The sequence below is a fragment of the Oncorhynchus tshawytscha genome, linkage group LG22 (genome assembly GCF_018296145.1).
Source record: "Oncorhynchus tshawytscha isolate Ot180627B linkage group LG22, Otsh_v2.0, whole genome shotgun sequence".
Classification (NCBI taxonomy): Eukaryota; Metazoa; Chordata; class Actinopteri; order Salmoniformes; family Salmonidae; genus Oncorhynchus; species Oncorhynchus tshawytscha.
The window spans coordinates 7,473,064-7,496,801 of record NC_056450.1 but is presented as its reverse complement, the minus strand read 5'-3'; the positions used below and the strand labels follow the sequence as shown (position 1 = coordinate 7,496,801).

The 23,738-nt window shown below is 42.8% G+C and overlaps 1 protein-coding gene across 1 annotated transcript; it reads right to left on the bottom strand.

The window, feature by feature from the left end:
* Nucleotides 1-607: 607 nt before the first annotated feature.
* On the bottom strand, nt 608-20,676 carry rnd1b (Rho family GTPase 1b). The gene is made up of 5 exons (XM_024383542.2): nt 20,304-20,676; nt 19,646-19,733; nt 8,988-9,097; nt 1,771-1,905; nt 608-1,624 (listed from the first exon to the last, which is right to left on the bottom strand). The coding sequence occupies exons 1-5, from the start codon at nt 20,421-20,423 to the stop codon at nt 1,379-1,381; spliced, it is 699 nt and encodes a 232-aa protein (XP_024239310.1). The 5' UTR covers nt 20,424-20,676; the 3' UTR covers nt 608-1,378.
* Between the last annotated feature and the right edge of the window lie 3,062 nt (nt 20,677-23,738).

The window sequence follows — 23,738 nt, the reverse complement described above, 5'->3', positions numbered from 1 at the left end:
GTTTTTAAGCAGCATATTCTAGTTGCAAACAGACAGTCCTTTAAAGAATCACCTCAGGGGATTTTCAACACTGACCTGGTACCCATTACCATAAGCAAGTTCCCAGATCTCTTGACAGATCTGCATTAAACCATGTTGTGTCTATGGCCCAGGGAAGAACAATACCCTACTCCCTGGAAGTGGTTTCCTCTTTATCAAATGATGGGAGAAACTGGATTTCTAGCACTCCAGTACATTTATTTGTTGTTTTTTTACTTCCCTATTTTCTTTGCTTAACCCAAAGCTCCCTTATCTATCTGTTCTGTACATTGCCTCTTTCGCCTGGTACTCCACTGACTGAGAGCCTAGAAGAGCACGGATGGCTCACACCTCACAGTCTAGCCTGGCGTCTGCTTGTCTGTATGTGTCTCTGCCTCCCTCCCTCCCTCCCTGCCTCCCTCCCTCCCTTGCCTCCCTCCCTGCCTGCCTGCCTGTCTGTCTGTCTGTCTGTCTGTCTGTCTGTCTGTCTGTCTGTCTGTCTGTCTGTCTGTCTGTCTGTCTGTCTGTCTGTCTGTCTGTCTGCCTGCCTGCCTGCCTGCCTGCCTGCCTGCCTGCCTGCCTGCCTGCCTGCCTGTCTGTCTGTCTGTCTGTCTGTCTGTCTGTCTGTCTGTCTGTCTGTCTGTCTGTCTGTCTGTCTGTCTGTCTAGACCTGCTGCTCTTATCACAGGCGAGACAATGAGATGTGTAATGGCCCTCTGTTCTCGCTGTGGTCAAATCAAACACTCCTCTCTCCACGCCTCTCTCAATCAGCCCCCGTTGGGCCTAAATCAAGAAGAGCCCAAAACCCTTTTGGGAGAACACCGATTTGCTCACGTTGCTACACCTTATAGTTCCCACTCTGCAGTGTAGGAGGGATACAATGTTCAATCATGTCTGATATATTTTCATGCTAGATTTGTTTTGAAAAATAGGCAATGCGTTTTCTTGAGAGGCATTTTTTCTTCACAAAGTTTAAACTTTGTCACTTGTTGCACATTTTCCAATTTGGACAAATCAAATGTGCCTAAATAGTAGTGATGTCACACCATCATGGTTGCATACCGTTACTGTAACAAGTTAGAACAATGGTTAGCTGATGATCAAAAAGCCAAGATACAGTACTAAAAATATGAGATATGCACTGAAGAGTACTTCAGGACAAAGTGGACAAGGTGTCCACTTGTTCTGAATTGATTTCACTTTGAGGGGGGGTGAGGAAGGATTCAACATGGAAGAAGAGCCAACTCTTGATTAAGCCATCGTGATGAAACACCCCCCTTCCCCGAACCAAACAGTCAGGGTTCTGGGGAATCGGAGCAGCGTGTGGGAGGGGAGTGACACCCCCGCCCTGGGTCTCCACTCACATGACGGAGCAGCTCTTGGTCTTCTCCTTCTTGAAGGTAGAGGAGAGCAGCTCGGAGCGGCTGGGGAGGTGGAGGAGTCTCTTCGAGAGACGTCGGGTGGGGCTGGTCTTGGGGAGCGGCTGGAGCTTGTTGATGCAAGCAAGAGCGGCCGTCCGGAACACACTGTGGATACTCTTCTCTGAGGTGAATGCTGAACACTCCAGGTAGGCCTCAGCGCCTAGCTGCTTGGCCATAGAGGAACCCTGAGGTAGGAGGGGGGCAGAGAAGAGAGAGTGGGTGAGACCTTGTTCTGTTCCATACAACAGATACAACGGCTCTATCAGAACATTGTACCCCCCTGAATAGACCCAGTGTGTGTATGTGTGTGCGGGCGCGATCTCAGTCTCACCTGCTCATGGGTGATGGGGACCTGTTTCTGATTGGACAGCTCCATCAGGGTGCAGACGTCAGTGCGCAGGTCGGTCTTACAGCCAATTAGAAGAATGCGTGTGCTGGGGCAGAAATCTAGGATCTCTGTCTTCCACTGGAAAGACAACAGAGCAGATATTTACTCACACGTAGTCATGATAATGAACAAGTCAGGATTAGGGTTAGGTCCAGATAGAGATCCTGAATTAATTCCTAATTGGAATGAATGGCAGTAGAGGCATAGGTGATGCATTTCCTGCTTTTACTTATGCAGGAAAATAAAAGCAAGGCATGTGATATTTCAGAAATATAAATATTGTCAACCCAAATTACTGTTGTATAGTTATAAATACAGTTTATATGAATTTTATACCAATCTTCTGAGTAAATATTCACTAAAATATATGTAAACAGACCATAAATGTCTCAATTTGTGTTTTCTTGGAAAGCTGTGAGCGTTATGATATGATAACGTTATGAAATTCTTGTTGAATTTACATCGTGTCTAAGTCACATCATCAACTGATTTCAGCCAGTGGAATATTGGCAGTTAATTTGGAAAACGTATGTTATCATTCCCAGAGTTGCCAACTTAGAGACTTTGTCGCTATATTTACTGCATTTTCAGACCCCTCCAGTGACTTTTATTGGTAAAAGATTCGAGCGACAAATTCAGCTACTTTCAGGCTGCCTTTGGAGAGGTTTGACAAAGAGAGTTTCTATGGTTTTGATAGCATTTTGCGACTTTTCCCACTCAATGATGCTGCAAACGAGAGTGGGAGAAACTGTCTGTGCAACAGAAGTCACAGCAACAGCCGCACACAGGCAGAGAAGCACAGGGGGGTGGTGGTGTGTCATCACATCAACGGCAAAACGACATCTAATGACTTCTAGCGACAAATCAAGCCAATAGCGGATCTCACTGAAACATTGTTGGCAACACTGATCATTCCTCTAAAACTGGCTGGCTAAAGCTAGCTAACAAACAGTGCAGATAATCTTCAAATTCATTGTTTTACACAATATATTATCACAGCACTGGTTGACCAACTCCCTTACCAAAATGGCAGAGCAGAAATTTGATGAACTGACTTATTGGAAAAGTGGCATCCTATGACAGGGCCATGTTTAAAGCAACTGTGCTCTTCAGTATGGGCCATTCTACTGCCAATGTTCGTCTATGGATATTGAATACCTGTGTGCTCGTTTTTATACACCTGTCAGCAACGGGTGTGGCTGAAATAACTGAATCCACTAATTTGAAGGGATGTCCACATACTTTTGGCCTATTAGTTTATGATGTATGGAGCTACATGCAACAATTTAAACTATTTTATTAAGTTACAGTTCATATAAGGAAATCAGTCAATTGAAATAAATGAATTAGTCCTTAATCTATGGATTTCACATGACTGGACAAGAGCGTAGCCATGGGAGGAAATAGGCCCACCCACTTTGGAGCCCAGGCCCACACAATGGGGAGCCAGGCCCAGCCAATCAAAATGAGTTTTTCCCCACAAAAGGACTTTATTACAGACAGAAATACTCCTCAATTTCTTCAGCTGTCCGGGTAGCTGGTCTCAGACAATCCCGCAGGTGAAGAAGCCGGATGTGGAGGTCCTGTGCTGCCGTTGTTACAAGTGGTCTGCGGTTGTGAGACCGGTTGGACGTTTTGCCATATTTTCTAAAACGACGTTGGAGGCGGCTTATGGTAGAGAAATTAACAATCAGTTCTCTGGCAACAGCTTTGGTGGATATTCCTGGAGTCAGCATGTCAATCTCACGCCCGCTTAGGGGGGAAATGGGCAAAATATTAGTTTGGTGATCCCTTTGCGTAATACCCAAGACTGCTTTGTTTTCAAATGCCAGCATGTAGACGAAACATAAGGCCAAAAACACGACTTTGAGAAAACCCGGCCTACAAGACCCATTTTTATCACCGCCGTGTCCTGAGACTGAGGGCCCGGAGACTAGCACTTCTACACCCGGGGGTGCAGCATTGCCTTGTGGCGCTGAAATGAACATTCGAGGCCATCAAGCTACTATGCTCGGAGATAGTTGAAATGAAAATGGAGGTAGTTGCTACGATTGAGGCCCGAATACAAGAGGTTTCTGATACTTTAAAAGCAGATTTAATTATCCTGTGAAACGAGACGGTGCCAGCTATCACATCCCTCAAAAGCTGTACACCATGACAATTGCAGCACTGGAGACCTCGGCTTCCAGTGTGTCTGACCTGACTACCTCCCTGGAGGCTAACGTGAAACGCCTGACTGCGGATCTGAAAAAGGTACAGTAGAGCTATGTGAGCTTAGAGGGACTTTCTTGTCACAATAACCTGAGGCTGGTATTGGTCCCAGAGTCCATGCCACGGATTTCGTCTCTGGGCTGCTGAAGGATGTTCTCGCTATGGATGAGAAGCCCCTGATTGATCGTGCCCACCGGTCACTGCGCCCAAAGCCCCGGGACAGTGAGAGGCCCCGTGACATTATTCTTCGAGTGCACTTTTTCCATGAGAAGATGGAGATTCTCAGAGAAGGCCGCAATACTACTCTGAGCTTTCAAGGACAGAGCTTCTCTATCTACCGCAACTACTCCCCCACTGTGTCCAGGCAGCGTGTAGCTTTCGGGCAGGCCAATCGACTACTACGGGACCATCCTAGTATGAAGTGCGGACTGCGATTCCCAGCCCGTCTATGGCTTTCAAAGACTACACCTTTGATTCTCCGGAGGAGGTTATGGCTCACATTCAAAAAGTCAAAAAGTCTTGAACTTGATTATAGATCAACAACTGTTGCTTGCTAACTGTGGATAGTAAGTAAGTAGCCCACCTGTGGTATAACTATGTTTAGTTATAACTGTACTATACCTGTATAGTTCGGAGTTGATGTGATTGAATGTTTTGGTCATCCAGTGTGCTTGCCTTAACAGCATTCATTTTATTAAGGGTTTATGTAATTTGTTTGTTTCCATGCTGTCTCATTGACCTATTGAATTTGTTTACATATTGTCTCATTGACCCCAAAATATTTTTGGTTATTTGTTTTACCGCATCCGTTTGTCTCGAGCCAGTAAACAGCAATGTTCAAAGGCTACAAGTTTTTGGGGAGTCTTCACTTCAATGTTGAACATTTGTAACGTCATTTATACCCACAAACTTTCAACGTTGCACAGACGTAGTTTTGTGGGCTTGACTGTACGCTGTCAAACCTTTTGGGGGTCGTTTTAATACAATTTTGCTTACTTCAAATTTGAGGTTTTTGGCTGACAGCCTTGATACATTTGATTTATTTTCTCTATCAAAACCTGTTCTTCGACTGCTTTCCTAATTTCGTTTGCACATGGAATGAACTTTTCATTTTCCATCTCTGTTTTTGCTGCTTGATTCACTAACACAGAGCGCTACTTTGCAGGGCAGGACTGTGGGTTTGGGTTTAACACCGCACTCCCAAAGACATACTGTGCAAAGAAAACATGTTCTATTTAGGGTTGCACCTCATTTGGAGGGGTGCATGGGGGGAGGAAGGAGGTTGAATTGTCCAGTTCTAATGTTGTCACTCTGTCTTCCTTTTAGTTGCTTTTTCCGTATTTTTCCCCAAATAACTTACACCGTACATTGTTATTCTGAGACAAGTTATCCTGGCACTTTTGGGTATTCATTGCTTTCCCACTCTATGCTCTAATGACAGGGTTGTATAACGGGAGTGCTCAAGGTGGCTAAAATAATACCATCAAGTACATTTTGTGGAACATCAAAGTGGCTAAAAACCCTGTGGCTAACAACACATTTAAAGGGTTTGAACATAAATTTAGCATTTCTACAAGAGACTCACTTGAGGACTGGTGAGCACTTTAGGATTCGCAGGAACTGGGTTGGTCAACTGTTCCACTCTAACTTTTATAGTAAATCAAGAGTTGCTGCCATTTTGGTTGATAAAACTACTCCCTTTGTTGCTTCTGAGGTTATTCCTGATCCTAAGGGACGATACGTCATAATAACTGGTAAACTGTTTACTACCCCTCTTGTTTTGGCTAATGTTTATGCTCCCAATTGGGATGATATAAGTTTAAATTCTACCTTATGATCTGATATACCCCATTTAGATTCCTATTCGTTGATGTTAGGGGGACTTCAAATGTACAATATCCCCAGTTCTTGACTGGTTATCCCCAGTTCTTGAAGTCATTGCAAAGATCTTCAGGCCCATCTAAATGTGCCCTACTTATTTCATATTTTCTTCAGAAATATGCTATGTGTGATGCCTGGTGTTTACTACACCCTACAGATAGACAGTATTCCTTTTTTTTCTCATGTTCATCAAACATACTCCCGCATTGATGACTTCTTTTTGGACAAAAAACTTCTGCCTAAACTTCAGAGGTGTTCTTATGAGTATTGTTTTTTTCTGACAATTCACCATTAGTGCTTGTGCTATAGTTTCCCCAGCAACCTCCTATGTGTTATCAACAGCGTCTTAATTCCATTTTACTCTGAGATGAGTTTGTCAATTTAATTTATTCTGTAATTACCTTATTCCTAGAATTTAATTCAACCCCAGGTATGTCCTGCTCTTCCATATGGGAGTCCCTCAAAGCAAACCTACGTGGCCAAATTAGTTCTTACACAGCCAACAAAAACCAAGCTCACTCTCAGCGGCTTTGAGACCTGTGCAAAGCCATAGCTACATTGGATGAGAAGTATGCTACAGATCCTTCCTCTGATCTATATAAAGAACGCCAGCTACTCCAATCTGAATTTGACGAGCTCTCTACCAGACAAGCTGAACAATTACTCTTACGAGCTCGATACAGAGTGTATGAGCAAGGCGACAAGGCCAGTAAATTCCTTGCACACCAGATCCGTAAATCTGAGGCATCACGAACCTCTTGGTGTTAGGGGGCAGTATTTTCATTTTTGGAAAAAAGACATTCCCGTTTTAAACGGGATATTTTGTCGGAAATGATGCTAGAATATGCATATAATTGACAGCTTTGGATAGAAAACACTCTAACGTTTCCAAAACTGTAAAGATATTGTCTGTGAGTATAACAGAACTGATGTTGCAGGCGAAAGCCTGAGAAAAATCCAATCCGGAAGTGCCCCAGGTTTTGAAAGCGCTGCGTTCCAATGACTCCCTATTCAGCTGTGAATATACCATCAACGAGCTTACGCTTTCTACGTATTCCCCAAGGTGTCTACAGCATTGTGACGTAGTTTTACGCATTTCTGTTGAAGAATAGCCGTAGGCGGCCACATTGCGTAAGTGGTCACATGGTGGCTCCGAGAGAGATTCTCGCGTAAAATACAGAGGTAGCCATTACTCCAATCGGTCCTAGTGAAAAACGAATTGTCCCGACGGATACATTATCGAATAGATATTAGAAAAACACCTTGATGATGGATTCTAAACAACGTTTGCCATGTTTCTGTCGATATTATGGAGCTAATTTGGAATATTCTTCGGCGTTGTGGTGACCGCAATTTCTGGCCAATTTCTCAGCCAAACGTGAAGAACAAACGGAGCTATTTCGCCTACAAAAATAATATTTTGAGAAAAAAATGAGCTTTGGCTGTCTACCTGGGAGGCTCGTGAGTGAAAACATCCGAAGTTCATCAAAGGTAAACGATTTAATTTGATTGCTTTTCTGATTTCCGTGACAAGGTTGCCTGCTGCTAGCAAGGCATAATGCTATGCTAGGCTATGATAAACTTACACAAATGCTTGTCTATCGTTGGCTGTAAAGCATATTTTGAAAATCTGAGATGACAGGGTGATTAACAAAAGGCTAAGCTGTGTTCCAATATATTTCACTTGTGATTTTCATGAATATGAATATTTTCTAGGAAGATTTATGTCCGTTGCGTTATGCTAATTAGTGTCAGATGATGACAACGGTCCCGTTCACGGGATGGGGTGTCACTACAGGTTAATCCCACAAATAGGACCCTGTCTGACCCTACCACAGTTATACATAAAGAGATCAATGATCAATTCAAACAATTTTTCTCTGTGCTATAAACCTCTGAATCTCTTCAAGACCCTTTGCTGATTGATTCATTCTTCGATGGTCTGAATATGCCTTCAATTGATACAGACTACCATGACGGTTAAGAAGAAGAATTTACACCTGAGGAGATTGCAACTGCAGTATCCTCAATGAAAAGTGATAAATCACCAGGTTCTGACGGTTTTCCAAAAGATTTTATAGGACGTTTTCCGGTCTGCTTTGCCCATTCCTGTCTCGATTATTTGCAGACTGCCTTAATTCATCAAAGCTAACACCTAGTCTTTATCAGGCTTACATTTCATTACTATTAAAGAAAACAAAGATCCCCTGGAATGTGGATCTTATCGCCCAATCTCGCTTTTAAACTGTGATTACAAAATCCTAGCCCTTAAACATCCGTATGGAAGGCTCGCTGCACCAAGTAATACACTCTGACCAGACTGGCTTTATGAGAAATAGGCATTTGTTTTTCAATATTAGACACCTTATGAATATACTGTACTCCCCAGGGTTTTGGGATCCAGAGGTGGTGGTCTCGCTCAATGCGGAAAAAGCTTTTGACCGCGTTGAGTGGGACTACCTAACAGCCGCCCTTTATAGATTTGGCTTTGGTCCCAAATTCATTGCGTTGGAAAATAGTCTTTATTTCTCTCCCATGGCTTCAGTACGGACTAGCAACTTGTTCTCTGACTATTTTCCCTTGCACCACAGATCCAGACAGGGTTGTCCACTCTCCCCATTGTTATATGATTTGGCAATCGAGTCCCTTACCATCACACTGCGGTCTAATGAGGCTGTTCAAGGTATACTCAGGACGGGCTTAGAGCAGAAAGTCTCGCCATATGCTGACAACCTCCTTTTGTTTATCTCCAACCCTGATACCTCATTACCACATGCCTTATCTATTATTTAAAATATAAAATGTTTAACTTTAATTTGGTCCAGCGGATGGTCAGTCTATGGCCATGACTGTCTGTGAGTGTGATTGCCCTTTAACCTCTGTACCCTTCTGCCCAGTGTGTTTAACTTGTCTAAAATACAGTATTATTATAGGTAAAAAAAAAGAATAATAATGTTCTACTTGCATATATTATTTATATTGTTTATTGTGTTGTCTTATTATGTGTGTGAAACTGAATAAACAGAGTTTAAAACAAACAGACATAAGTGAGAGATGGGGACCATTACCTTCTTAAGCCCACAGTCGAAAATGTCTGGGCGGCTGATGTCGAAACAAAGGAGCACCGCGTCAGAGTCACTGTAACAGAGAGGCCTCACGTTGTCATAGTAGGGAGAACCTAGAGGAGAGGTGAGACACTTGTTAACAGGGGTCCAAGACAACATGAAGCAAATGCTTCAATGGAGAGCTTACAATGAAAGACAAAAAAAATACTTTGTCAAAACAAACTCCACAAACACTATCGTGGGTAGAATATGGTAGACTGTTTCTTTTCTAAATATAACGCAGGAAGGAGACATTATATTTAATAGAGCAAACAACCTGTAGTTCGGTGTAGTAGAGAGAGAGAGAGAGAGAGAGAGAGAGAGACAGAGACAGAGAGACCAGGGATTATCCCTGGGGGTATATCACTTCTCATACTGAGCTGAGCTGTACAATGCTGTCCCTTTCCTCTCTCTTTTCCCTCTCATCCTCTCCCCTATTGGTCTTTCAGAGGGGGAGATGAGGACAACCACGGCACTAAATCCACAATGATCTTTTTTAGCAGTGGATTAGGCAAGTGGAACAGAACAGTGAGGCTGGCTGGGGGTGGCAGAGCAGGCAGATGCTCATACTCATGTGCTCGGAATCCTTAAGCAACTACTTCCCCCTCTCTCTCTCTCTCCCCTCTAAACGCCTCCTTGTCCTCCCCCCACTCAGCACAGCGCAATACCTCCAGTCCCTCTGCCGTTACCACAGCAACAGCCTTGGAATCCTCCATCTGCATAAGGCATTCCCCCCACCCCTCCTTAAAGGCTGGCCGCAACTGCCAATCAATCATTTTACACATCCCGCAAACACACTGCTGTGCCTTACTGCCCACCCACCCACCTACCCTGCTTCCTGCTCTACACATTCCTCTGTTAAAACAATGTTGAGGCGCACACACATGCATGAAAACGCCTGCACACATGTATGAGGGCACACACACACACACAGTCAAGCATGCACACCACACACACACACACACACACACCCCTTGGTTACTTGAGTCTCTCGTTCACTTTGTTTATTGGTTATATTTGGCATCAGTGAAAGGTGATTCTCACATCTTAGTCTAATCGAAGGGAAAACGAGAGGCTCGAAGGGATAATCTTGTTCCAATGGGCAGCTAATGGGTATAATTGATCTATATTTCCCCTTATGGCTATGAATATCACAATAGCCGATGGCGTCACCGTTCATTACATATTACATTTATCCAAGCCAACATATGTACAGTGTGATGTACAGAACGACTGTACCACCGACTCCAAAAGAGCACAATGAACATTGGTGCGTGTTCATATAGATCAGTCCATAAATAGTTAATGATTCTCCACATTATCAAAGGGTGCAATTGAATTAGCCCGCTGCTGTGAGACGTGTTTGGAATAATGACAAGCTGTGGTAGAATATCTGAGTAGCTTTCATGTTCTGTGTCGCTACTGTAGCGGGAACAATAGGACTGGCGCGTTGTATCACGAAACACTTCCGTCCGCAGCTATGCCTTTTGGAGAAGGCTACGGCGTACGTCGTAAGGGTGTTTCCTCAGCTCACTCCTGACCATTGAGTGACCAGAGAGCACGTACTTTGAGCTACCGGAACAATATCAAACAGATCCTGCTCATCGACTTGTGCTATTTAGTCCACAGGAGGTAGCACAGTCCATCAACCCTCTCGGTTTAGGTTTCAAGTCGTATGTAGAGGAGAGACATGGCATGCATCGTCCAACGTACTGCTTACTTGCAGGTTCCTTCTCGACAAGGCGACAACAATAAGAAATAATAAAAGATAAGAATACGGACATAAAGTAAATGGCTCAGTAGAATAGAATAAACATTTTAGCATAAGTATAATACAGGAAGGCACAATTTATAGTCCAATATTTACATGTGTTTTGGGGAAAGGGAGATTGGGGGGAAAGTGATTAAAATGTACAGTATTCAGCAACCATACTAAGAGTTTGATAGCAGCAGATGTGATGTGCGTGTAGTATAAATGAATGTGTGTGTGTGTGTGTCATAAATATAGATATTACATTATCATTACTATATTATAATTTACATTATGTCAAGACATTATGTCAAGACACACAAATAATATCAGACCAATTAATTAAGGCAGTTCAAAGGCAGGGACAAATACCGATTCTCATTATCATGATCAGTGTGTCCGTCAATGTCTGCATGCAGGTGGCTAGCCGAGCATCCCTCTGCCTCCCAAAGAAGATTAAGAGGTGAGTGTGTCTGTGTGTGAGGCGTGGGTGTGTCGGGGAAGAGAAGGGCAGTCACGGACCGAGGAGCCCAGCGTGTGACTCTGCATTAAATGACCACTGATTTAAATGCAGAGATCGATAGACAGGATGCAAACAGGTGGCTGGGGAGCCATTTCAATGAAATACGGGCAAATTACTCCGCAGAAGAGGGATGAGCGAGCGGGGGTGGGGGGGGTGGGGGGGGTGACACACACACACATGTCCTTAGGAATGACCTGCTGTTACGACCAACTGGGATTTGAACACAGATCTCTTGTATGTAGCAAGACTGTTAGCCGCTGAGCTATGGCCTAGGTATCCTGTCCCCCAGTAGCTGTAGGAGGGAGGGAGGGAGGGAGGGAGGGAAAGAAGGGAGGGAGGAATGGATGGAGGGAAGAAAGGAGTGTGGCTGTCAGTGGCAGATCACAGTCAGGTCTCCACTACCATTAATTCTTCACAGAAGCAGCACTTTTCCTCCGCTCTTTCACAGGCTTCTCCTCTGCTACAGGTGGACGATGCCACCACAGCCATACAACACCCTGTACAGTGGAGCTCTCAGGATGTCTGATTTTCCACGTATCAGAAGATTGCTATAGATTAATGTTGTTCCTTGAGATGGTTAACTTTTCTCCAGACGTTGTGAGAGAGCCGACACACCACTGAAAGCACAGATCCTAACTACGAGCCACATGTTCTCTCTCGCTCACAACTTCACTTTCCTCTCCTCCACTCTGCTCCTCCCTCTTTCCCCGCTTACAGATGGATACTTCCCGATGCATGAAACACAGACGGGGAGGATTCAGTAGAAAGAAAGAAAAAAAGAGAAAAAAGAAGAAAAGAAAACTAAAATGGTATCACCATTCCTGTCATGGCTGGGGCTGAACTCAATCACCACTACCGCCTGAAGCGGTGTGTCGAGGTGGAAAGTGGGCCAGTATTGTGGAAGTGGGATGGAAGGACGAAGGACGAAGGATGGAAGGACGAAGGGATAGTGGAATTGGACTGGCCTGTCCCAATATCCACACTAGCCTACTATTAAGCAAAGCATTGGGCATAAATTCTAAAAGGTATACATACTAGTGTGAATATTTGGATGCTTCGTCGTACATCCAGGTGGGGGAGGGGCAGAGATGCAGTCTACTTTGGGGTGTTTTATATTAATCAAAGAGTGAGTTCCTTCATGGTTCTGCCTAATAATCCATGTCATTACCCTACAATTCATTTAGAAAGAGAAAAAGAGGGCATTCCGAAGGTCAGGCAGATTAATGATGCAGACTGAGAGCTGGGATGACTCACTGGGTTTTGGGATGTAACTATCCTGACATATCCACCCCTAAGGGCTGCAGTCTGCTGGGCTGATAACTATCTCACAACAACAAAACAGTTTGGGAATCGTAAAAACAACCCATGCCCATCCAATCCTAAAACAACCCATGCCCATCCAATTTCCATTGGAAATGATTAGTATCCACCCTGACATCACAGGAGCAAGCCTTGACACATTTCAGAGTTGGGGTCAATTCCATTTAAATTCAGTCACTTCCCTATCCAAACTGAAATTCCAATTCATTTTCAATGAGAATTGGTATTTCAGTTTACTTCCTGAATTGCAATGGAATTCACCCAAACCCTGACTCGTTCCCCATATCCCCTGCTTCCCTACGAATGTGTTATAATACATGAATAGATGTATGATCTCTTGTATGTTGATATTTCCTATAATTTCTTAATGGTCTTGGAATGTTTTACTAGCATAATGCAGATTGTCTCATCAGCTAAATGTCTGTGGACCGTAATATAGATGCATATATCAATGTAATGTATTTATCAAACAGGTTAGCCTAATCATCTTATAATATATCTTGACAGTACAAAGCCTGGTATCAGAAAGTCCATTTGAAAGACCCTCAATCACTCTGAAACAATCTAACACCAAACACTGAAGATCATCATTTACTTTTCATGAGTTACAGCCACTCTCTGTGTGTGTGTGTGTGTGTGTGTGTGTGTGTGTGTGTGTGTGTGTGTGTGTGTGTGTGTGTGTGTGTGTGTGTGTGTGTGTGTGTGTGTGTGTGTGTGTGTGTGTGTGTGTGTGTGTGTGTGTGTGTGTGTGCGTGTGTGTGTGTGTGTGTGTGTGTGTGTGGAGCTAAGTGTCAGGCAGACCCAGTCCCTCTTCCACCCCTCTCTCTCTCTCTTGCATGCCGAACGGGCCAGTGTACTGATTAAAACCAGCGGATTGATTTTAGCCAGTAAATCCCAGAGAACCCGTCGGAGAGAGCTGCCACGAAACCCAATGATGAGATCAGTCCAATCAATGGTGAGGAGCATAACTAATGAGGAGAGACTCACTCAGTGAGAGAGCATCAGGCTGGCATAGAAATATAACTACTAGAACAGTAATTCCTATTCAAGCCAATTGAATGGTTGTCCTTTCTAGTAATTGTACGTCTATGGCCACAGCAGCAGCAGTAGAGCTCATACAATTCTAACATATTACAGTTATGGGGTCAATCTGTGGCATGCATGAGGCATGATGACCATCAGATAGGCAAAACTGCCTGTCACGACCATGACCATGCAGTATGTTAGTTATCTGGCGGATATTTTGTTTTCAATATGGACACTGGCTGCTGTCAGTCACAAAGAGACAAAGAAGAGGGGGATGGAGAGAGAAAGAGGGGGAGAGCAAGGGCGGGATAGTGAGGGCGGGGGAGAGAAAGAGCGAACAGACGGTCATTTTCTTAGATGATGTTTTAAAGGTCTAAGCCGTTGGGGGGTCTACAAAGCTAGCATATGGATTTGTGTTGACATGTTCATACCATGGATAATTTAGCTTTTTAATTTTAGTAGGTTTTCTTTACTACTAGTAGTTTGCCTTTACTACTAAAACCCATAGAAACGCATTGAAAAACACATTCATAAAGTGCAAAAAAGACAGTCAAAAAATATATCATAACGAATAAGATTTTGAAGAGTCTGTCTTGTATCTAGGAGATATAAGAAAGATCAGGAAAATGTTTTTTTTTTTTTTTTGGGGGCAGATGTTTAACCCCTTATTATTTTTGTTGCCACAATACTACCTCCATACTTCCATTCATTTGTTTGGGTTGCCTTCAGCCGACCCGGAGAACACTATCATGTTTGTGGGAGTCTCATCTTTCTATTTTACCAAGAAGGGGAGTGATGGAGTGCTGCACCAGATGACCTGGCCTCCACAATCCCCCGACCTCAACCAAATTGAGATGGTTTGGGATGAGTCGGATCGCAGAGCGAAGGAAAAGCAGCCAACAATTGCTCAGCATATGTGGGAACTCCTTCAAGACTGTTGGAAAAGCATTCCATGTGAAGCTGGTTGAGAGAATGCCAATAGTGTTCAAAGATGTCATCAAGGCAAAGGGTGGCTAATTGAAGAATCTCAGATACAAAATATATTTTGATTTGTTTAAAACTTTTTGGATTACTACATTATTCCAAATGTGTTATTTCATAGTTGTAATTCTAAAATGTAGAAAATAGTAAACAAACACAAAAAAAAACAGGGCCTCCCAGGTGGTGCAGTGGTCTAGGACACTGCATCGCAGCACTATCTGTGCCACCAGAGACTCTGGGTTCGCGCCCAGATGAAAGAATATAAAGAAAAACCCTTGAATGAGTAGGTGTTCTAAAACTTTTGACCGGTACTGTAAGCACGATGTGATAGATTGCGACACAGCCCATGCATTGATTTTTTTATTATCTTTATTATGCACGGGTGCGTCAATAGCCTCTTAAGGATTCATTTGGATTGTGGCAGGTATTTTTAAAAGGGGGACTTGATGTGCAGTAGCACCTTAGAATAGTTTTTAAAGTTGCTTTAGCCATGATTTCAGTGTTTGGGTGGTTGAAATGCAGGTCATAGACTGCTACATAACTACCATATCTCACTGAGTTTCTCATCTGCTCCAAAAACCTTCTGATACCTCCCTCTGCCAAATCCACTGGCTCTTCCCACTAACACCTCCCTCCTTCTGCCCTCTGCCCATCAACGGGCACTGTGCCACTCAGTCCGACCAATCAGATCAGAGGCCAGGGCTCGGATTAAAAAAGAGCCAGAGATTTGCACTGAAACAAATTACATTCACTATTTTTACGTTTCATTCTGTTCATGGGGACAACACATGCAGAGTGGACGACGATGGCGGTGGTAAACATGACTTTAAATAGGCTCCAAGTGGGTCTCTTATACAAAGGATTTACAATATCCACTATGAATGCAGCCAAAGGGTACTAATACATATTAATAATCACAGGTTCAGCCATACTGGCCTACTGTAGCCAACAGACACATATGTAGAGTAGGGTATCTGAGTATGGAATAAGATATAGGCTATAGGTTGATCATCATGCTCTATGTAAATAACATTAAGGTAACATTAAGTTGTTACAGTATGCTGACGGCCAAACCATACTGATTCTGCTAATAATAAGCCTTCCTGACCCACTGTAGCTAACACATATCTAGAGTAGCCTACAGTGGTATCTGTATATCTAGAGTAGCCTACAGTGGTATCTGTATATCTAGCGTAGCCTACAGTGGTATCTGTATATCTAGCGTAGCCTACAGTGGTATCTGTATATCTAGCATAGCCTACAGTGGTATCTGTATATCTAGAGTACCCTACAGTGGTATCTGTATATCTAGAGTAGCCTACAGTGGTATCTGTATATCTAGAGTAGCCTACAGTGGTATCTGTATATCTAGAGTAGCCTACAGTGGTATCTGTATATCTAGAGTAGCCTACAGTGGTATCTGTATATCTAGAGTAGCCTACAGTGGTATCTGTATATCTAGAGTAGCCTACAGTGGTATCTGTATATCTAGCGTAGCCTACAGTGGTATCTGTATATCTAGAGTAGCCTACAGTGGTATCTGTATATCTAGCGTAGCCTACAGTGGTATCTGTATATCTAGAGTACCCTACAGTGGTATCTGTATATCTAGAGTAGCCTACAGTGGTATCTGTATATCTAGCGTAGCCTACAGTGGTATCTGTATATCTAGAGTACCCTACAGTGGTATCTGTATATCTAGAGTAGCCTACAGTGGTATCTGTATATCTAGCGTTTCCTACAGTGGTATCTGTATATCTAGCGTAGCCTACAGTGGTATCTGTATATCTAGAGTACCCTACAGTGGTATCTGTATATCTAGAGTACCCTACAGTGGTATCTGTATATCTAGAGTACCCTACAGTGGTATCTGTATATCTAGCGTAGCCTACAGTGGTATCTGTATATCTAGCGTTTCCTACAGTGGTATCTGTATATCTGGCGTAGCCTACAGTGGTATCTGTATATCTAGAGTACCCTACAGTGGTATCTGTATATCTAGCGTTTCCTACAGTGGTATCTGTATATCTAGCGTAGCCTACAGTGGTATCTGTATATCTAGAGTACCCTACAGTGGTATCTGTATATCTAGAGTAGCCTACAGTGGTATCTGTATATCTAGAGTACCCTACAGTGGTATCTGTATATCTAGCGTAGCCTACAGTGGTATCTGTATATCTAGAGTAGCCTACAGTGGTATCTGTATATCTAGAGTAGCCTACAGTGGTATCTGTATATCTAGAGTATCCTACAGTGGTATCTGTATATCTAGAGTACCCTACAGTGGTATCTGTATATCTAGCGTTTCCTACAGTGGTATCTGTATATCTAGAGTAGCCTACAGTGGTATCTGTATATCTAGAGTACCCTACAGTGGTATCTGTATATCTAGAGTACCCTACAGTGGTATCTGTATATCTAGCGTAGCCTACAGTGGTATCTGTATATCTAGAGTAGCCTACAGTGGTATCTGTATATCTAGCGTAGCCTACAGTGGTATCTGTATATCTAGCGTTTCCTACAGTGGTATCTGTATATCTAGAGTAGCCTACAGTGGTATCTGTATATCTAGCGTTTCCTACAGTGGTATCTGTATATCTGGCGTAGCCTACAGTGGTATCTGTATATCTAGAGTACCCTACAGTGGTATCTGTATATCTAGCGTACCCTACAGTGGTATCTGTATATCTAGCGTAGCCTACAGTGGTATCTGTATATCTGGCGTACCCTACAGTGGTATCTGTATATCTAGCGTTTCCTACAGTGGTATCTGTATATCTAGAGTAGCCTACAGTGGTATCTGTATATCTAGCGTAGCCTACAGTGGTATCTGTATATCTAGAGTAGCCTACAGTGGTATCTGTATATCTAGAGTAGCCTACAGTGGTATCTGTATATCTAGCGTTTCCTACAGTGGTATCTGTATATCTAGCGTTTCCTACAGTGGTATCTGTATATCTAGCGTAGCCTACAGTGGTATCTGTATATCTAGAGTAGCCTACAGTGGTATCTGTATATCTAGAGTACCCTACAGTGGTATCTGTATATCTAGCGTTTCCTACAGTGGTATCTGTATATCTAGAGTAGCCTACAGTGGTATCTGTATATCTAGAGTAGCCTACAGTGGTATCTGTATATCTAGCGTAGCCTACAGTGGTATCTGTATATCTAGAGTACCCTACAGTGGTATCTGTATATCTAGCGTAGCCTACAGTGGTATCTGTATATCTAGAGTAGCCTACAGTGGTATCTGTATATCTAGCGTAGCCTACAGTGGTATCTGTATATCTAGCGTTTCCTACAGTGGTATCTGTATATCTAGAGTAGCCTACAGTGGTATCTGTATATCTAGAGTAGCCTACAGTGGTATCTGTATATCTAGAGTACCCTACAGTGGTATCTGTATATCTAGCGTAGCCTACAGTGGTATCTGTATATCTAGAGTACCCTACAGTGGTATCTGTATATCTAGCGTTTCCTACAGTGGTATCTGTATATCTGGCGTAGCCTACAGTGGTATCTGTATATCTAGCGTTTCCTACAGTGGTATCTGTATATCTAGAGTAGCCTACAGTGGTATCTGTATATCTAGCGTAGCCTACAGTGGTATCTGTATATCTAGAGTAGCCTACAGTGGTATCTGTATATCTAGCGTTTCCTACAGTGGTATCTGTATATCTAGCGTTTCCTACAGTGGTATCTGTATATCTAGCGTAGCCTACAGTGGTATCTGTATATCTAGCGTAGCCTACAGTGGTATCTGTATATCTAGCGTTTCCTACAGTGGTATCTGTATATCTAGCGTTTCCTACAGTGGTATCTGTATATCTAGCGTACCTACAGTGGTATCTGTATATCTAGCGTTTCCTACAGTGGTATCTGTATATCTAGCGTCTAGTGGTATCTGTATATCCCCTACAGTGGTATCTGTATATCTAGCGTTTCCTACAGTGGTATCTGTATATCTAGAGTTTCCCTACAGTGGTATCTGTATATCTAGCGTTTCCTACAGTGGTATCTGTATATCTAGCGTAGCCTACAGTGGTATCTGTATATCTAGCGTTTCCTACAGTGGTATCTGTATATCTAGCGTAGCCTACAGTGGTATCTGTATATCTAGAGTACCCTACAGTGGTATCTGTATATCTAGAGTAGGGGGAGTATAGAATGAGATCTGTGTAGAGAATGAGATCTAGGTACTGTATCTAGGCTAGATGTGTGGATCATCATGATGTGTGTCAGGGAGGGAGGGCGGTGTGTGTGTGTGTGTGTATCTGTGAGGGAGGGCAGCAGTGTGAGGGGGGATATGAACAGGTGCAGCTTGGCAGGGTATATCAAGGTTATCAGTTAGCCACTTGTTTTCAGGTCAATGGTTTTACAGTGGAGGGCCCTGGGGAGGTTTTACACCAACACCATGACTCCATGCTGCACTCAGTTAGCTTAACATACAATGTAGTTAGCATAATAACATACTGTAGGCCACAGGGTACACTACTCAGTTAGCACAACATATAGTAGGCCAGTGGTTTTAAAACCTCTCCACAGGGACCCCCAGACATTTAAAAATGTAGTTGTAGCCCTGAACTCGCTCACCTGATTCAGGTAATTAATGTATAATTAGTTGAGAAGTTAAATCAAGTTTGCTATCTCTGGAAAAGTTAAATTACATAAAAACGATGGGGGTTCTGGAGGAGAGGTTTTGAAAACCCATGCTGTAGGCTAGTGTCAGTAGGCTACACGAGCAGGATTCTATGACGTCCTACACACTACACATACATCAATATTGTGCTGCCACATAATAAGACTGGGTGTGCTGTGCTTTCAGGCGTTGCTATGATATAGTAAGTCATATCAGTAATGTATCAATGTTCAACACAGTCCAAAGAAAGAGCTAAAGGCCGGCCCTGAGTGCGAATACTTCAGGACACTGTGACGCAGGTCATATAGCGGGTGAGATAGTTAGAGGAGAGGATATAGGATGGAGAGAAAGGAGGGATGATATAGCATGAAGGGTGTTGTTACCTGATGTGTCCCACAGACTGAGCTCGACGCGCTGTTCATCCAGTTCCAGACACGCGGTGTAGTTCTCAAACACCGTGGGCACATAAGTCTACGGAGAGAAGCAACATAACCTCATCCCTGCTACTACTGATGGAATGTATCATTTCATAATTAGGAACTACATGAAAGGAAGCTCTCTAATGTGAAAATAGTACAAACGTGAGTGTAACTAATTGGTAGGCTAGTCCAATAAGCAATTATGCAGTAAATCATGTCTGTCTCTATACGCATGGAATATAAAAAAGCGGAAAAAGTGGACAAATGAACTATTTAAATGAATGGGGGGGAAATTATGCATGATTATATATGGTTTATATGCATGATTATATATGGTTTATATAAGCACATTCAATATGATGATCAGAAGCGTACAGTAGAAAAGTTGATATAATCCAACGTGAAAACTGAATTCTTGGAAATGCGCATCGTGTAGCAGCTATAGCAGCCTCTAGCTGAAGCGGAAATTAATCCATTATCAATTAGAATACATTCCTAACTTTCCAAAAACATTTCTTAGGGTTATCAAACCCACAGAGGCATCTACTAAATCAATATGGATGCTCTGCAGAACATATACGATTTGTATCTTAAAATGTCAGTATTGCAAATAGTAGCATACCTCTGGATAGCAATCCTTCGCGAGGACTTGCAAAATCGCCGTTTTTCCGCATTGAACATCGCCAACAAGAACCAGTTTACATCTCACCACCAACGGCTGCGTATTTCTCCTTTCCTTCATATTTGTAACGGTAAAGAAGAAAAGACTTCAAAGAAAATGAGTAAAACACGCGAAACCCCAAAGAAAAACGGTCCTCGGTCACGTAAAAGCACTGTAGTCTATTCCCGACGTGTGGTTTACTCCTAAACTGATGCCTGCAGTTGATGTGAGAAAAAGAGGCAACACTGCGTCTCTTTATACTGAGCTCACAGACAATATGCGCGCGGTTCCTCTGACTCTCTAGCGTTCCTTTCACTGCCCCACAGTTCTATTCTCCCCGACGACTCAAATGAAATGGATTATTTGTCCTTTTAATCAATTATATAATATAGATTGTAGAAGGCTACCTAAAAACCCATAGAATAATCCACATAAAAGTATTATTACTAGGTTTATGCAGAAGACAGTTAAACTGAACTGTAGTCTTTTCTCTAGATTTGAGTCAAGGAGGAAATACCTGTGCTGTAGAGATCCAAGTCAAACACAAATCTGCAACAACAACAAAAAACATTACCTTTGTAACTAACCATATATCTCCCTATCTCCAATGGCAGTTCTTTTAACATATTTTTCAATTTGCATTTCATTACACTCAAGAGGCTACAGTATTAGTATGTTGGTCACTCATTAAATCGAGTCGGTCTATTATTCCTCAGAACATAGTGTGCTCTGTTGCTCTAGGACTAGGCTTTGCAGACACAAATAAAATCATTAGATGGACTTAACTCTGCTAGATCAACAGATCAATAAGCACCACAATAGAGTCAACAGACCCTTTCCACTGTTAGATAATTAGTCTGCTTTCATCAGCACCACAGGCTCAAATTACTGGGTAGAGTCTGTCTCAAGACAGGCTCAATCTAATTTGTCTGGAGAAATACTACAGTAATTACGTTTTCTACGCATTCTAAGCAGTAAGTTAATTAATAAACCATCATCTTTTCATAGATTTTTTTTCAACGAGTAGTTGGAGCTCCGATCCTTGATTTCTCATCCATCTATTTAACTGTAGTGGTCAACTTCACAAAGGAAATAGCTAATAAGAAAAAACTGTTAGGTTAGTGATGATGATCTGTTGACTCTTCCCAAAACTAGAGCACTCACTTCTGTCATCATGAAGTGCTTTGAGAGGCTAGTTAAGGACCATATCACCTCCACCTTACCTGACAACCGAGACCCACTACAATTCCCATATTGCCCCAACAGATTCATGGACGACGCAATCACTATTGCATTGCACACTGCCCTATCCCACCTGAACAAGGGAAATAACTATGTAAAAATGTTGTTCATCGACTACAGCTCAGCCTTCAACACCATAGTGCCCTCCAAGCTCATCACTAAGCTCAGGGCCCTAGGTCTGAAACCCTACCTGTGCAAAATGGGTCCTGGAATTCCTGACGGACGGACCCCAAGTGGTGAAGGTAGGCAACAACACCTCTGCCATGCTGATCCTCAACACGGGGGACAGGGGTGCGTGCTCAGCCCCCTCCTGTACTCCCTGTTCACCAATGACTGCGTGGCCATGCACGTCTCCAACTCAATCATCAAGTTTGCTGACGACACAGCAGTGGTAGGCCTGATTACCAACAACAACAAGACAGCCTACAGGGAGGAGGTTAGAGCCAGGAAAATAAAGTTTCCCTCAACGTCAACAAAACAAAGGAGCTGATCTGGGACTTTAGGAAACAGCAGAGAGAGCACGCCCCCATCCACATCGAAGGGGTCACAGTGGAGAGGGTCAAAAGCTTCAAGTTCCTCGGCGTGCACATCACTGACAGCCTGAAATGGTCCCTTCACACAGACAACATGGTGAAGAAGGAGCAACAGCACCTCTTCAACCTCAGGAGGCTGAAGAAATGTGGCTTGGCCCCTAAGAACCTTCTACAGCTGCACCATTGAGAGCATTGAGAGCATCCTGTCAGGCTGTATCACCGCCTGGTATGACAATTGCACCATCTGTAACTGCAGGGTGGTATGGTCAGCCCAACGCATCTCTGGGTGATGCCCACCAGGACATCTACAGCAGTGTCACAGGAAGGCCAAGAAGATCATCAAGGTCCTCAGCCACCCGAGCTACGGCCTGTTCACCACGCCACCATCTAGAAAGGGCGGAGACAGTATAGGTATATCAAAGCCGGGGCCGAGAGACTGAGAAACAGCTTCTATCTCCAGGCCATCAGACTGTTAAACAGTCACCACTAAGCTTAGTCACTGTTCTAGCCGGCTACCACCCTATGTTTTTATTATTATTTATTATTTATATTTTTTATTTAACCTTTAACCTTTACTTAACTAGGCAATTCAGTTAAGAACAAATTCTTCATTGAACACTGGTCACTTGAATAATGTTTACATACAAAACAAACCATTATATGTATATATATTTATTCTGGTCTCTGATATTTTCTTATTTTTATGTATTTTTTTGAGTATGTGTGTATTGTATTTTTTATTTGTGTATTATTATTGCTAGGTATTACTGCACTGTTGGAAGTAGAAAGAAAAGCATTTCGTTGCACCTGTGATAACATCCGCAAATCTTCTCATGCGACCAATAAAATTGGATTAGATTTGATTTGAATGGATGCAATTTCCACTGACTCTTCCCAATTTGCGCTGAAGCCCTATGATCTGGTGGATGTGTATCAGGGGGTGTTGTGATCCAAAAGTATTGCTTGTCTATTGACTGCAAATCATGTTGAATTTCACAAGTTGGATCTAATTGAGCTTTATATAGCTCATAGCTTTATCTCAATTACCCACACCCATGGGAAACTGACACCTGGTAGGTCACGGTTCAATCTTACACATGCATTGAGGAAAAAGCCTTGCTTTCACCTACCAATTGATTAATGGTTAACAAATAACAATCCGACCCATGTCTGGGTTCAGAGTGTTGGTTTGGTACACAGAGGTGTACCCCATGCTGTTTGAGTGTCTCACCAGATAATTGAGATATTGTGAGAGAGGCTATAGGAGCAATGACCCATGTCTGTATTCAGGATGTTGGTAGTGTATTTCATGCAGTTTGAGCTGACCAGCAGATGTCAATTCTTTGAGATAGTGAGATAAATAACGGTCTGTTTGAAAGGGGGTCATATAAAACGTTGCCATACATTTTTTACAGGTAACACACCGCATCTTCTGTCTGAAATGGTTAATAGAGAGATGGTGAAATGGTCACAGAAGTGTATTCCATGCTATTGAAGAAGATGAGCAAAGAAAGGCTATAGGAGGTGCCAAGACAAAGGTGTATTCCATGCTATTGAAGAAGATGAGCAAAGAAAGGCTATAGGAGGTGCCAAGACAAAGGTGTATTCCATGATATTTTGG

Bases quoted from the DNA above. Each gene is read 5' to 3' on its own strand.
- rnd1b (XM_024383542.2), bottom strand. From the start codon at position 20,423: ATGAAGGAAAGGAGAAATACGCAGCCGTTGGTGGTGAGATGTAAACTG. The intron at 9,098-19,645 runs GTAACAACACCC...CCTCTCCTCTAG, and splicing joins CAGTCTGTGGGACACATCAG to GTTCTCCCTACTATGACAAC. The intron at 1,625-1,770 runs GTGAGACTGAGA...CTCCTACCTCAG, and splicing joins TCCCCATCACCCATGAGCAG to GGTTCCTCTATGGCCAAGCA.